Below are 16,054 nucleotides of genomic sequence, written 5' to 3' on the forward strand. Positions count from 1 at the left end.
GGAATGTGGAAAGGAAAATGCTTTCAGTTTCTCATATAAAATGAAAGCAGGGTGGCTAGAAAATCTTGTAGTCTTGTTATTTGTATTTTGTTAGATCTCTAACATCCACAGTACATGGCTGGGTTGCATGAGCTCTTTGTGTCTTGTTGACAGTTGACAGACAAAGCAAAATTATTCCTGAAGCAAGGTACTGTGTACTTAGTTGTGACCTATTATAGCCTAAGAATGTAGCTTGCTTTTGAGTTGGATGAATAGGGAGAGTATTTTACAGAATAGACTTGAATATACTAAGAGAGGTTTTTAGTTGCTCATACAGAAAGATACATGTCCTCCATTGAACTTTTTTCCCCAAAATGTAATTTTCCATATAAAGTCTTTTAAGTATATTTTCCCTGGTTGCTTGCATGGAGACAGTTTTAACTGTTCTGGTATTGTCCTCTAGGGGTAAAATACAATTGCTGGTAATTGTTGGCTTTCTGTGCTCACAGTATAATGAGAGAAGATGGCTTGCATGGGGGCTCTTTAATGTATCTCAGGTACATCTTCTGATGCTCAAGCTCTGATTGCAAATTAAAATAGCAAGGCTCTGTATTGGATTTGATGTGAGGCAAAGCAGACCAAGTTGCTAATTTATCATGTAATATACAATTGCTGAGGTTGGAATTTGTCCACTTGTAGTGCTATTCTGTGTGTTTAAATGAGGACCACTGTTTGCATCTAACCTATCATAACAGTTTGGGAGTGCTCCATTATCCTTTCAGCAAACTGATGGCAGAGTCTGGTCCTTGTACAAATGATAAGATCAATAAGTTTCAAATAACTTGGATGAAATGACATATGACTGTTCATTTAAAGAGATGTCTTACTTTAAAAATCAATTTTAATAATATTTAAAATTCTTATATTGACTGATGAGGCACTTTCTACTTCTGTTTTGATAATTTTGTTCAAAATATTCTTGTATTAACTTCGGTGAATAGTTAGTTTATGTATTTATTTTTCCTGATTTACTCTTTCATCTCCTACCCTAGCACCTTTCTGGGACTTAATAATCACTCTTTGACATGCCAGCATGCTGCAGTGTAGAAGATTTAACTTTAAAAGCAAAATTATATTCCTGTTAAAACTTCCCCTGGAGATCTTAGGGAAATTTTCTCCCAGTTTTGGGTACAAATGTGGGTCAGAAAGCAATTTGTTTTTTGATATTTCTGGAAATTCCAAATCACAACATGTCATTCTTCAAAAGCAGCTGTGGGCCCATACTGTGCACTATCTATAAGGAGACCCATTTTTTGCCACTAGGGATAATTCTGTGGCAGAAAAATGTGCCTGCAAGGGAACCCCGGAACATTTATAAATGGTTTAGGGTGAAAAGAGAGTCTGATGTTCTCAGAGTACATCTAGTTTTGGTATAGGGGTGGTTAATGGCCATTATTGAAAACTAGTAATAATCTGATGAACTCAAAGCATGCATGCTGGCAGACCCCGTCCTGTGACCCTGTCACTGCACTCCTGGTGAGCCATTACAATTTAAACTAAATCGTACGTCACTGCAGAACCATGCTGTCTCTTGAAAATCTGTGAATCCGAAAATAAAGCAAAGACAGCCTCCTCTTCCCCCGCTGCCTGTTTTGCGGTCTGTATCTTCACTATGTTTTAGTTTGATCAGGAAAAAAATATGAAAATTTCATTTATGTTGACTACATAGTTGTAATATTTTGCAATCAAATTGAGAAGCAGCACCACCTAATCTTACTGTTTATCCATTATTTTAGTTCTCTGTTTTGTAATAACACCAGATGGACACGGACCAGGCTCTTTCCTGGTTAAAATGGTGCAGTTTTAATAGTGCATTGTCAGCTATAGCTTAGCAATAATGTCCCCCAATACCAGAGACAGGATAATAACAATATTTACTCAACATTTTTGTGAGTTTTCTTATTTGATCCCCTGAACAACACTAATAGAGTAAATATTGTTACCTCCTGTTTTATAAATGAGGAAACTGAGGCTCAGAAAGAGGTTCAGTGAGTTGCACAAAATTATGTTAGTAAATGGGAGGAAAGAAACCCTATTCATGCAGGTTTTCATAACCTCAATTCTGTATTCTTCACTGAGTGTGAACCTTTGTGGTAGAGACTGGGGAAGACAGTACCAGCTCCAAAACAAATTGTTCCCCAGGGGACCAACCATCCAGTTAGGTAGGCAAAGCAAGATGGTAAAATAAGATGGTTAAGAGACAGTGCACCGCAGTGTATGCTCAGCGTTAGGTGGAATAAACAAGAAATCCCTGTGGGTCGGGAAAATTTCACAAAAGACGAATGGAACTGATGATCAAGGAATGGACCTTTTAGGCAGAGGTTCTCCAGCCTGTATAATGATAAGGAGGTGAAAACAGGCAAAATGTGGTGAGTACAGTGAGAAAACCAATCTGATTGGGCAACGATTTTGTGTAAGAGAATGATGAGAAAGGGCAGGGGAGTAGGATGAGGTTGTAAGGATTTGAAAGCCAGGCCAATGAATTTGTTCTTAATTGTCTATGGAAGGTATGTGATTGGGAGTTGGGAGTGGAGAGCCCTTTGCGTTGGATATAAGAGAGAACGGAGTCAGGGAAACCAGGGAGGAGGCTACTGAAATAGAACAATCTGAGGTCTGGCTTTGATGAGGTTGGTGGTAATGGGACTATAAAGGAAAGACCAGTGGACAAACTTGGTGACTGATTGGAAATGAGAGGAGAAGGGCCCACTATATATTTGACTCAAGTATGCAAACTACTGTGCATTGTTATTTTCCTTATTGTTTTTTATAAACTTGCTCTACATTTTTATTTGATTGCTTCTGTTCATTTATTCAGAAGACTTTTAAAAATATAACTTCAACTTTTATTTTAGATTTAGGGGGCACACGTGCAGGTTTGTTACATGGGTATATTGCATGACACTGAGGTTTGGGGTACAAATAATCCTGTCACCCAGGTAGTGAGCATAGTACCCAAGAGGTGGTTTTTCAGCCCTTGCTTCCCTCCCCGCTTTAGTAGTCCCAGAATCTGTTCCCATCTTTATGTTCATGTGTACCCAATGATTAGCTCCCCCTTATAAGTGAGAACATGTGGTATTTGGTTTTCTGTTCCTGCATTAATTTGCTTAGCATGATGGCCTCCAGCTGCATCCGTGTTGCTGCAAAGAACATGATCTCATTCTTTTTTATGGCTGCATAGTATATATTCCATGGTGTGTGTGTGTGTGTGTGTGTGTGTGTGTGTGTGTGTGTGTATCTCACATTTTCTTTATCCAGTCCATTGTTGATGGGCACCTAGGTTGATTCCATGTCTTTTCTATCGTGAATAGTGCTGCAATGAACATATGAGTGCATGTGTCTTTTTTGTAGAACAGTTTATCTTTCTTTGGGTATATACTCAGTAATGCAGTTCCTGGGTTGAATGGTAGCTCTTTTTTAAGTTCTTTGAGAAATCTCCAAACTGCTTACCACAGTGGCTGAACTGATTTACATTCCCACCAACAGTGTATAAGCGTTCCCATTTCTCCGCAGCCTTGCCAGCATCTGTTATTTTTTGTCTTTTTAATAATAGCCATTCTGACTAGTGTGAGATGGTATCCTATTGTGGTTTTGATTTGCATCTCTCTGGTGATTGGTGATAAGCATTTTTTCGTATGCTTGGCTGCTTATATGTCTTTTGAGAAGTATCTGTTCATGTCCTTTGCTCACTTTTTAATGGGGTTATTTGGTTTTCACATGTGAAGTGATTTAAGTTCCTTATAGATTCTGGGTATTAGACCTTTGTCTGATGCATAGTTTGCAAATATTTTCTCCCATTCTGTGAGTTGTCTGTTTACTTTGTTGATAGTTTCTTCAAAAGATATTTTTGAGGGCCTCCTATGCTCCACAGTTTCAGATCTAGATGATTTCTGTGTGTATAGCCTTCTAAAAATACAAATGTACACAAATGAATAACAGTTTGTGTTTAAGGTACAACTACTAGGAACGCCTCAGTTAGAAGTGGAAATTGATCCCTTTTTAACATGTGCAGAAGAAGCCATTTTAGTTGAGGCCTCAAAAATATAATTTAGTAATCAGAACCAATCAACATTTGACACAATTTCATACACAATGATTTTAAGGAATTAGTGATGCTGAGATTAAAGCAACAAGTGATAGAGCTTGGAATATTTTGGTAAAGGTTTGTTTTGCTATTGGACAGGCTGACTTCACCTCTTTTGAACTTTCTATTTATAAATGTGGCTAAGCCAGGCAACTAAAAATTTATTGACCTTATTGCAATTGGTTATGATAATTTGTGTGTGGCATTACATAATAAAATTACATATTTGGATAGCAGACATCCTTAAAGTGATTCTAGAGGTTTTTATTAAAATCCAAATCTTTTTATAGGTTGGGTAGTTCCAAGTAACTAGTAGTTCCAAGGAACTACACTTTTATTAAAAATGTCCTCTTCCGTTGACTTGTCAATGTAGCCTTGGGCTGTACAGGCTATATGTTATTTCTGAAAATGAGAAATGAAAGTAAGTTAAGTTTTGTCTTTGTGAGTGATAAATCAAAGTGAACTTAAGCAATATTATTATTTTCATTTGCTTTGTTTTTGTCACTTTTAAGGGACAAAATTCAGTATGAGATCTTATAAAATTTGCATCGTCATGGACTATTTTCAAATACCTGTTATATTTATTTATTTTTATTTAAAAAAATTTTTTTGAGACAGGATCTCACTCTGTCACCCTGGCTGGAGTGCTGTGACATAATTATAGCTCACTGCAGCCTTGACTTCCTGGGCTCCAGCCATCTTCCCACCTCAGCCTCCCGAGTAGCTGTGACCGTAGGTGCGTGCCACCACTCCCAGCTAATTTTTGTATTTTTGGTAGAGACAGGGTTTTGCCATGTTGCCGACGCTGGTCTTGAACTCCTGAGCTCAGGCAATCCACCTGCCTCGGCCTCCCAAAGTGCTGGGATTACAGGCATAAGTCACCATGCCCAGCCTATATTTATTTTTTAACAGCACAAATGCTCCTTGAAAGTTAGATTTAGCTAGCTGGTTGGCATTTGTTGGGGGAACAAAGGGTTAAATAAAATGTACTTTACAAAATTGAATTGAAGCAAAGCATATATTTAATATGATTAGGGCCTATTTCCTACATAGAAGAGTTTTGTTTAAAATACACCATGACCAAAAGCTTAATTATCAAAATAAAGCAAGAAGCATAAAGAGTTACAGGCTTCTAATATTTTTTTCAGCCCCAGTTCCCTTCACATAGTTATCAGCATGTTTAATTTCCATGCATAATAGCACTAGTTATTGTTGTCATTTGTAAAGGGAGATTAACAGATAGTAAGTACAAACAAACCCAAATAAGCACTGAATAGAGAGGTGACAAAGGAAAAAAGACCTCTTTAATGTTAATTATAACTGGTAGAAAGTCTAGACAAATTATATTATCTGTTTTCTGTATGATTTGAAAGGACATTTAGTTAGTACCTCTGTCAGAGATAGACTTAGGTGTTTGCTTTAAAAACAGGTGAGATGATAACTTAGCATGTCCGTGGTTGGCAGCTCCCCCAGTGAGTTGTGAAATCGTAGTAAATTGACAGAATCAAGTTTCAAAAACATCTGAAAAGAACTCTATAGTTTTTGAACATTATATTTTAAAAATTAAGTAATTTTAATATCCAGGTTATATTTTGGAACTGAATAATTTCTTTTCTCAAAACATGATAGTTGTTACCTGTCTGCTTATTTTTTTAGTTTTGTTTAGAATTGGATGAATTACAACTGTGGTTGGCAATGTTAACCAATTATATATTCCAAAGCATATAAAGCCTCAGATATCAAATTTAAAGTAACAAACCCAATGAATGATAAAGGAGTGGTCCAGTCCTGTATGGTTTGTTTCCTTTATTAATATACCTAAATGGGTACTTCAAGAAACAAGTAGTCTTACCTTTAGTGTTTATAGGCTACATTTAAAATTTAATACCTGCTCTTGCTGTCAGCTCCACTATTCCCTACTGTATCTCCCATGCCTAGAACAGACTAAACCGAAGTATCTTGTTTCTCTCTCTTTTTTTTTTGAGACGGAGTCTTGCTGTGTCACCCAGGCGGGAGTGCAGTGGTGCAATCTTGGCTCACTGCAACCTCCGTCTCCCGGGTTCAAGCAATCAGCCTCCCGAGTAACTGGAGCTACAGGTGTGTGCCACCACACTCGGCTATTTTTTTGTATTTTTAGTAGAGACAGGATTTCACTGTGTTAGCCAGGATGGTCTCCATCTCCTGACCTCGTGATCTGCCCGCCTCAGCCTCCCAAAGTGCTGGGATTACAGGCGTGAGCCACTGTGCCTGGCCAGTATCTTGTTTCTTTTTTTTTTTTTTTCCCGAGACGGAGTCTTGCACTGTCACCCAGGCTGGAGTGCAGTGGCGCAATCTCGGCTCACTGCAAGCTCCGCCTCCCGGGTTCACCCCATTCTTCTGCCTCAGCCTCTCCGAGTAGCTGGGACTACAGGCGCCCACCACCATGCCCAGCTAATTTTTTGTATTTTTAGTAGAGACAGGGTTTCCCCGTGTTAGCCAGGATGGTCTCGATCTCCTGACCTCGTGATTCACCCACCTCGGCCTCCCAAAGTGCTGGGATTACAAGTGTGAGCCACCGCGCCCGGCCGTATCTTGTTTCTTTAATTCTAAGGAGCTGATTATGAGCTGCACTCTTGACTTAACAGCTTTTTTGAAGGAAACTAAAGTACATTATCAAGCTGTACATGTCCATTATAAATGCATCTGAGTTTCAGAAATATTAAAATGTGAATATAAATGTCTCTCTAAATCAAGAAGATGTTGTAATACACCCTCAAAATTAAAACAAACAGCTGCCTGTGACTCCAAAACACTGATTGGTTCATGATCTTTTGCTGTGGTAGTAGTAGTTTATCTCAGACACTAATCTATCCCTTCTCTGTATTGTTAGCATTTATAGTTGGTACCACACAACTTGGTTCTTAAAGCCAAGCCATACTGAATTGCTTTTATAGTCTTTATGTGTGTGGACCTTGCTTTCCTATTTAGATTGTAATTTCCTGAAACTGTACCTGGGGCCCTTTTGCCTATTCTTCACAATATTTAATGTAATTCTGGGCATATATTACAAGTTTCATTAAGGACTCATTGAGACCCTCCCTCTACCTGAAAAGCTCATATTAAATTTTAAAATAGTTTAGCATTGAATGAAGGTAGGAATAATGCTTACTGTGGGTGTATTGACTAGATGAATTTTACATTCTTTAAAGGTAGCATAATTTTGTTATTCATAAAGATCTATAATACACTTTCCCTTTTTGTGATAGTCTTAAATGGAGCTAGAAGAACTGATTCTTGGTGCTTTCCCCTGAGTTTTGTTATAGCTACTTCCAGAAAAGCCTATTCCGAGGAATGAGGTCAAATGGCACAGCAGCAAGTGAAGGCATCCCTCGGCTTTGGATTAACACCACATGGAAACATTACTAAGTGCCAGACTAAAGTACCTGACATAATGAACCAACACTCATGTATATACTGATCTTATCTAAGGGGAAAAGACCAACAAGTTGTTCAGTCTAGAAATAGGATATGGAGTTATGCATGTTATTGATTCCTTTATTAATGATAACTCAGCATAGCTCTTTCTGGCCTTCATTCTTTGACATACATTGTTCTTTCTGTGTAAGTTGTCTTTTCTGCCTTCTCTACTTACCAAACTTCCACTCATTTTTCAAGACCGGGTCAGAAGTTGCCATGTCTCAAAATGCTCCAAGATCTACAGATAGTCAGGTCCCTACTGGGGGCTCCGCAGGTGAGAACACCATGAGACAAGGGAGCAGAAGCATACCGTGTTCACCTTCATACCCCAGCACCTCACCGTAACATTTGCCTTATACTTACGCCTCTGTGGCAATACATGTAGCACGAAAGCCCACAGACCTTGGTGCCTTAGTATGAACAGCTGAACTTTGACCCCATTTGTGATGTCTTGTCTCCTTTGTTTAACAGATAACGTTTTGTAACAAACATAATGCTAATTTAAGGTCTTAGGTATATTCTTATCACATCACTATGAGAAAATTCAAACAAGATCAGCAAGGGAGAGTAACTGAAGAAGGAAGGTGAGAAGAGGGTTCTAAAAGACAGAGAAGTGAGCGATAGCTGTAGTATTTCAAACCTCTGGAAAATAGTGGTCAGTTGAAGTTGTCCTTGAAAACATTGAAGCTAGTTTTATGTCTCTAGAAAGCACATATGAGAGAATCTATTTTTGTTTACATGAAATAATTGATTATATTTGTTAAGTGTTTCTTTTATGCCAAATATAGTCCTAGACACTCTAAATGTGTTCCATCATTGCAACAACCATATACAGTAACTACTGTGGTATCCATTTTACAGAGAAGGAAACAGCACAGCAATTAAGTAACTAGCCAATAGTCACTCAGCTATTGGGAAGGTTATACATGTATGTGGTGCATTCTTTACTTTGGTAATGGTCTTTACTAATGAACTAAAACACATTGGTTTACATTCTGCCTGTAGTAGAAGTTTTTGTTGGGAAGTTTTGATGTATTTGAGTGCGGAAGGGTGTTTCTTTTAAGAAAAAGAAATAACATCTCGTGATTTTCTTTTTTTTTTTTTTTTAACTTAATGGATTTCCTAACTTCTAAGTTTGGGGCATAGATCTATCTAATTAACATGTCAGGAGAGAGAGATAACTAGAGTTATGTCAGAATTTCTGAGAAAAGATTACATAAAATGAGTCTATCTTGATAACCAAAAAAAGGTTTATTACTTGTATTTGTCGATGGTGATAAGTCTGAAGTTTTCCTTTCCTTCTCTCCAGGGCTGGTTGATATGTGAGGAGCCAACCTGTCGCAATCGAACTCGTCACCTTCCCCTTCAATTCTCCCGAACTGGGCCTCTTTGCCCAGCCTGCATGAAAGCTACACTTCAACCAGAGGTAACAGTCTCATAATGCTAAAGAACCATGTCGAAGAGGGTAGAGGGCTGCTTGCTTTGAGAAGTAGATACTGAGTATTTGCCCTATGAAGATGCCCTACTACCATATGCATATACTAATCTTATTTTTAAAAAATACAGATTTCAGAAAGATACATGCTTTCTTTTTTTCACATGTCGTGAGCAATACTATATTTATATTTAAAAGGGAAACTAATTCTCATATGAGTTATAGATTTCTTTGGTTGCCACTACATAATTACAAAAGAAGACATGGCCATTCCATTCTAGAAACTGCTATCATCTTTGGGCTTGATCAGAATCCCATTTGTAAGAGCCAGAAATCCTCCCAACTCTGTACCCTGAATGGTTTATTTTGTGGGGTTTTTGGTCCCCTCTGCTGGATTAGTTGTTTATAAGTAGCTGCATAAATAAGTAGTTCTGAAGCCATTTTTCTTTGTTTTTTGTTTGCTTTTTTTTTTTTTTACGGAGTCTTGCTCTGTCGCCAGGCTGGAGTGCAGTGGCACGATCTCAGCTTACTGTAACCTCAGCCTCCTGAGTAGCTTGGGACTATAGGTGCATGCCACTGTGCCCAGCTAATTTTTGTATTTTTAGTAAAGATGGGGTTTCACCATGTTGGCTAGGATGGTCTCGATCTCTTGATCTCGTGATCCGCCCACCTCGGTCTCCCAGTGCTGGGATTACAAGCATGAGTCACTGCACCCAGCCTGTTATGTCTTTTTGAGATGGAGTCTAGCTCTGTTGCCCAGGCTGGAGTGCAGTGGTGGGATCTCGGCTCACTGCAACCTCTGCTTCCCATATTCAAGCGATTTTCCTGCCTCAGCCTCCCGAGTAGCTGGGACTATAGGCGTATGCCACCACACCTGGCTAATTTTTATATTTTTAGTAGAGACAGGGTTTTACCATGTTGGCCAGGCTCATCTCGGAGTCCTGGCCTCAGGTGATCTGCCTGCTTCAGCCTCCCAAAGTGCTGGGATTACAGACATGAGTCACCGCACCCGGCCACTCAAGCCATTTTTCTATCTTAATATACACACCTGAAGTGTGAGACATACTATCATTAATGACTCCCAACTAGAAAGCATGGCATCTGGAAACACTTCTCTGGTAATTAAGATGCCTTCTCTCTCTTGACCCGTTTGAGCATCTTCGACCCAAACAGCATTTTCCAAACTGTAGTGAGAAGTTTGCACGTCCTTTGAGCAAAGAGTTTTGTGATCAAGTATATCTAGCAGATGCTGGGCTAGCTAAAATTAAACAAGTTTATTGCAGATCTTTTCAGAACCTATAATATGATAATGTGCAATCTGTCTCACTAGGACAGGTCCATAATGTGCCTCACTTTCCAAATTTGTCTAGCCTGAAGATTTGTAAGGTTTTAGTGAGAAGAAGGTGAGACTTGGGAACCTGTTGTTTGTTTACTTACTTTTTAAATGCAGAGGCAGGCCTGTAATCAAGTTTTGACTTCAAATTTTCTTGCTGAAAAGGGTTGATAGACTAGTTTTAGAAAAATATATACACACATTTTTAGAAATGGAGTCTTGCTATGTTGTCCAGGCTGGAATGCAATGGCTATTCACAGGTGCAATCATGGCTCACTACAGCCTTGAATTTGTAGGCTCAAGTAATCCTCCTGCTTCAGCCTCCTGAGTAGCTGGGACTACAGGCATGTGCCCAGCTGAAAATATTTTATTTTAAAATAATCATGACTTTTAATTTTAGGATAATATATCATTTCACAAAGTTTGGCAACTAGTCAGGAACTACAAATAGCTACCATCATTGTGTATTCAGTTCTTTTGCATATCCATATGTATTTTTCTACATGATTGCCATCACAATGAAGATATGTACTTGTATCACATTTATCTTTTGTCAAGCATTTTTTCTGTGTTGTACTTCATTTTCAGTACGAATTTTTTTTTTTTTGAGACGGAGTCTTACTCTGTTGCCCAGGCTGGAGTGCAATGGTGCGATCTTGGCTCACTGCAACCTCTGCCTCCCAGGTTCAAGCAATTCTCCTGCCTTCGCCTCCCGAGTAGCTGGGACTACAGGCGTGTGCCACCATGCCTGGCTAATTTTTGTATTTTTAGTAGAGATGGGGTTTCACCATGTTGGCCAGACTGGTCTTGAACTCCTGACCTTGTGATCCACCTGCCTTGGCCTCCCAAAGTGCTGGGATTACAGGCATGAGCCACCACACCTGGCCTCCAGTACCAAAAATTTTAAACACAAATTTAACTATACCTCTCATTGGGCATTTTAGGCTGCTTTTCAATATCTCTACTTGAAATTTTGTGATGAATATTTTTCTGCTTAAATGATTTTTTCTTTATTTGACATTTAGGATAAATTGTTATCAACAATACATACATACATTGCATAAATACAATATGGTCATGATTTATATTGCTAAATTGCTTTTCTAATGGGCTATCCCAACTTATACTGTATACCAGTACTTTATGAACATACCAGTTTTACCATAGCCTTTCTAACATTTGGACACTATCATTTATTTTTTAAAACTAATTTGATCAGCATAAAAAGTTCCTTGCCCTTTTTTTGGTATACCTTTGATGATTAGCAACTTTTTTTAAAATGTGGAATGTTAGAATTAGCTGTCATATTGAATTATTTTTACGTCAGTCTTGTCTCAAGACTTGCATCAGCAGGTGCAGAGAGAGAACAAAAGTGTATGTATTTGGTGTGACTCATCAATCCGGTTGTAGGCTTTAGGGGAATCACCTTGCTTCATGAACTGATGCTGCCTTTGAGACTTTTTAAATATCCAACTCATCAAGTTAAGTTCAATGAAAATCGAATTACTTCTTAGAAAATCAACCAGTTTTGTGATTGCATTCTTGGTAAGAGAAGGTAAAAGGTTAGTGTATAATCTTAGATCGTTAAGCTATTAGACTGATAACATTTCGAGGATGACATTGATAGTGGTTTAATATATCAGGTTATCTTTTATCATTTATTAATCTTTTTAGATTTCAAAGTAACTTGTTTTTTTCTTCATATCCTTGTCCTTCTCAAAACTGCAGCGTTTTAGACTTGTGTTTGTCAAGGTTATCAGCTACTCTTCCCAAGGAGAAGCTTTCATAGATTAGCTCCTCTGGTTCCAGTGCTGCTCAGGACATGACCCTGTGGAGTTACTCAGTTTCAGAGCAGGCTGGTTGGTGATACTTTCCTTCGCCATTCCTGACAGGGACCTTGACAGTGGGACTCAGAACACTCTTATGTACTCGATTTTGAGTTGCTAATAATGGGTGAGGAATTTCTTAAGTCTATTTGTGAGGTTCCTGGGCTTTTCTAGTAGGAGGGAAAAATGCATTTTTCCAAAGATAGTTCTAGAGAAGTTCGAAAAACAATTGTGCAATGGACAGAATTATTGTAATCACCAGAGGGTTTTCCAAAGTATCTGTTCTGCAGGATTATACTCATCTGGTTCTTAAGTTCTCAGTTGCTCTGTCTCAATCATACCTTACTTTCATTTAATAATTATTTATTAAACAACTACAACTACGTTCTAGGCACTTTGCTATGTGCTAGAAACATGTTAACGAACAGAACATTTCTTTATAAAACTATTTTAACATTACACAGATTGTATAAAATTCTACAAAATTGATATCTGTGGGCAAAAATAGGCATTTATAAATGCCTGTTTGGACAGAACACTAGACATTCCTAGTGCTAGACTAGTGGGAGCTTTAAATATGTTGTTCAAGTTTGATGGTAAAGCACTAGCCTCTTACTGTGCCAGTCTTATCTGCACATAATAAACCTACTCTCATTTAGTCCTAGGTTACAGTTGACTTGAGTACTTTCCAGAATTGACTTGGAGTAGGAAAGATGGCTCTTCTGCTGGCTCACATTGCCAGAGTTAGAAGAAGAAAGTTGGGACAGTTTTTTTCTCAGGGTTTTACACGTGCATCTTCTCCCTTCTCAGATATTTCATTCATATATATATATATATATATCTCACAGTTAAGTTTTTTAGGCTAATGGAAATTCCCAGTATACAAGTTGCTGCTTAAGACACATATTCCCTGAGTATTCTTTGCTATATAGGAGGTACATTTAAATACGAGAGTGAAAATTTTAATGCATATTTAAGTTACTAAGTAAATAGAACCCTCTTTGACAGGATCATTCATGCCCCAAACCTCAGTGTCACACAATATACCCATGTAACAAACATGTACATGTACCCTCTGAATCTAAAATAAAAGTTGATGTTATTTTAAAAAATAAAACTCTTTCATACTGGTGATAGAGATGAGACTTACCCAAGTTAGGCAATAAATATTTTAGTATCTCTTTAGTTTAAGAATGTGGTTTTGACTTTTTAATATGGTGAAATGTGTATGGAATCCCTCCACAGAGATTCTATATTAGTAATTCACCAAAAATAAAGCTTTCTGGTTTTGTTGTTGTTATTATTATTAATCTTTCATTATCAAACTAGGATTTCAAACCAAGTTAAACTTTTTCTCATTAACATATTCATTCTTGATGTAGAGCTGAGAAAATGTCTGTATGTGACTCTCTCGATCATGGTAGAAATAATCTGTGCAATTGTGTAGTCCCTGGGGCAGGAGCAGTATAGTGGAGCCCTTTATTCAATTATTTAATCAACTAAATTTCTTGAAGGTCACTTATAAGGAAAGCAGTGAAATGACCTCTAGACCTACTTTGAGAAACCCCCTAGTGTTTCTCACATTTTCCTCACTTGTAAAATTGCTACAGTCTTTTATAACAGAACACATAACATGTGTACCATGTAGGACTTCTGTCCTTAAAGGGAGAGGAGAAATAATGAACTTACAATCATTATATGTTACCATCTCAAAATGGCTATGGCTGAACAAATTGTTGATTTGATGAGTAGGTTAGGGACAGTGAGAATGTTGCCAAGCTACCTGGGGCAGTTTCTTTTTTCAGAAGAAAACATGAAAATAATTGTGGTCTCTTAAGGCAGTAAGCATGAGTCCATGTAGGAAGAGAACCTTAGAACTATGACCGAAAGTCTTAAACCTAGTCATTGGTTATTCTCTAGTAGGGAATGGTGGTTTACCATGAAGGGTCTTTTGGAGCTCTTCTTTGTTATTTTGACATGCATATTTGATGCAAAGAGATTACTAAATTCTATGTACAGCTTCTCTTACTGTCACACGGGTGCTAGCAACCTTTTTCAATTTACTTTTTTTAATTGAGGTATAATTCATATAACATAAAATTAAGTATTTTAAAGTGAACCATGCAGTGGCATTTAGTACATTCACAATGCTGTGTGGCTACCACCACTATCTTGTTCCAAAACATTTTCATCGCCCCAAAGAAAATTCCATATCCATTAAGCAGTCACTCCCCATTTCCTCCTCCTTCTAGCCCCTGTTGTCACTATGGATTGTACCTACTTTGAATATTTTCTTTAAATGAAATTATACGATATGTAACTTTTGTGTCTGGCATCTTTCACCTCGCATAACATTTTTGAAGTTCATCTGTGTCGTAGCATGTATTAGTACTTCATTCTTTTTTATGGCCAAATAATATTCCATTGAATAGATATGCCACAATGTGTTTATTCATCCATTGATGGACATTTGGATTGCTTTGTCAGTATACTTTTAAAGTTTATTTTTAATTAAGTAGACAGGTCTTACGTTTGGCCTGAATTTTTTTTTTCTGTAGCTCACTCATTGGTCCTACCTCAGCTGAATGGTACTACACAAAGCTAGACTGATCCCTTTTTCTGTCTCTGCCTTCAGTAAGCACTTATTCAGCACCTATTCAATGCCCATTTTATGAGAGCCTCTTAGACATATAAAAGTAGCTATCTTCCTGAGTGTTCCCTGCTAGACCCAATATTCCTAGGTCTTCATTTCTCTAGAGCTCTGCTTTCAGAATAATGATCTTAGTAAAGACTTTGTGTGTTGATAAATTGAGGAGCCCAAAACTGCATGCAGTATTTTAGGTGCTCTCACTAGCACTAGTATGGAGCAGAAGAAACCTGTCACTGCTACCTTTTCTAGATAGTAAATTTCTGTTAAGTCTATTCGAAGTTGTGTTAACTTTCTTGGTGTCCATATTTGCAGTGTTTTTCATTTTGAGCATTCTCTAAATTAAAATGCCTAGCAATTTTTTTGTACATGCAACTGCTAAGCCATGTCTTATCATGGATTTTTTGGACCCAAATGGCTTATTTAGACCTAAGTGTAAGACTTCAGTAGGTAGTATATTAACAAAGTACTACAAACCAGGTGACTTAAAGTAATAGAAATGTATTACAGCTCTGGAGGCTATATGTCTGAAATCCAAGTGTTGGCGGGGCCATTTTCCCTCTGAAATTTACAGGGAATCCTTCCTTGCCTTTTCTAGCATCTGCTAATCCTTGGCTTGTAGATGCATCACTTCAATCTCTGCTTCTCTTGTCACGTGGCAGTCTTCTTCCCTGCGTGTCTCTTTCTCTTTTTCTTATAAGGACACCAGTCTCATATTGGACTAAGGCCCAGCCTAATTCACTGTAACTTCGTCTTAATGTGATTTCCTGTACCAATACTCTATTTTCTTTCTTTTCTTTTCTTTTGTTTTTTTTTTGTGAGACAGAGTCTGACTCTATCACCTAGTCTAGAGTATAGTGGCACAGTCACAGCTCACTGGAGCCTCCACCTCCTGGGCTTAAGCGATCTTCCCAGGTATCTGGGATTACAGGTGTGTACCACCATACCTGGCTAATTTTTATACTTTTTGTAGAAACTGGGCTTTGCCATGTTGCCCAGGCGGGTCTTGAAATCCTGGGCTCAAGCAATCCGCCTGCCTTGACCCCCCAAAATGCTGAGATTACAATCGTGAGCCACTGTGCCCAGCCCCGCCCCTATTTTCTAATAAGGCCACATGCACAGGGACTCGGGGTTAGGACTTGAACGTATCTTTTTATGAACACAGTTCAACCCATTACAGGTAGGAATTGCCCTGAGCTAAAAGTAATGAAGACCAAAACTAACAGTAGCTTCAAAA

The 16,054-nt window shown here is 38.1% G+C and overlaps 1 protein-coding gene across 10 annotated transcripts in view; it reads left to right on the forward strand.

Annotated features, from left to right (window-relative positions):
- Positions 1-16,054, forward strand: part of POLA1 (DNA polymerase alpha 1, catalytic subunit) — a 298,585-nt gene that overhangs the window by 181,571 nt on the left and 100,960 nt on the right. For all 10 annotated transcript variants that reach the window (XM_055269496.2, XM_055269499.2, XM_055269502.2 and 7 more), the window contains one exon: positions 8,886-9,002. In XM_055269496.2, coding sequence (XP_055125471.1) covers positions 8,886-9,002 — 117 coding nt within the window. The remainder of the gene's footprint in view (positions 1-8,885; positions 9,003-16,054) is intronic.

Source organism: Symphalangus syndactylus, chromosome X, assembly GCF_028878055.3.
Source record: "Symphalangus syndactylus isolate Jambi chromosome X, NHGRI_mSymSyn1-v2.1_pri, whole genome shotgun sequence".
In the NCBI taxonomy this organism is placed as follows: domain Eukaryota; kingdom Metazoa; phylum Chordata; class Mammalia; order Primates; family Hylobatidae; genus Symphalangus; species Symphalangus syndactylus.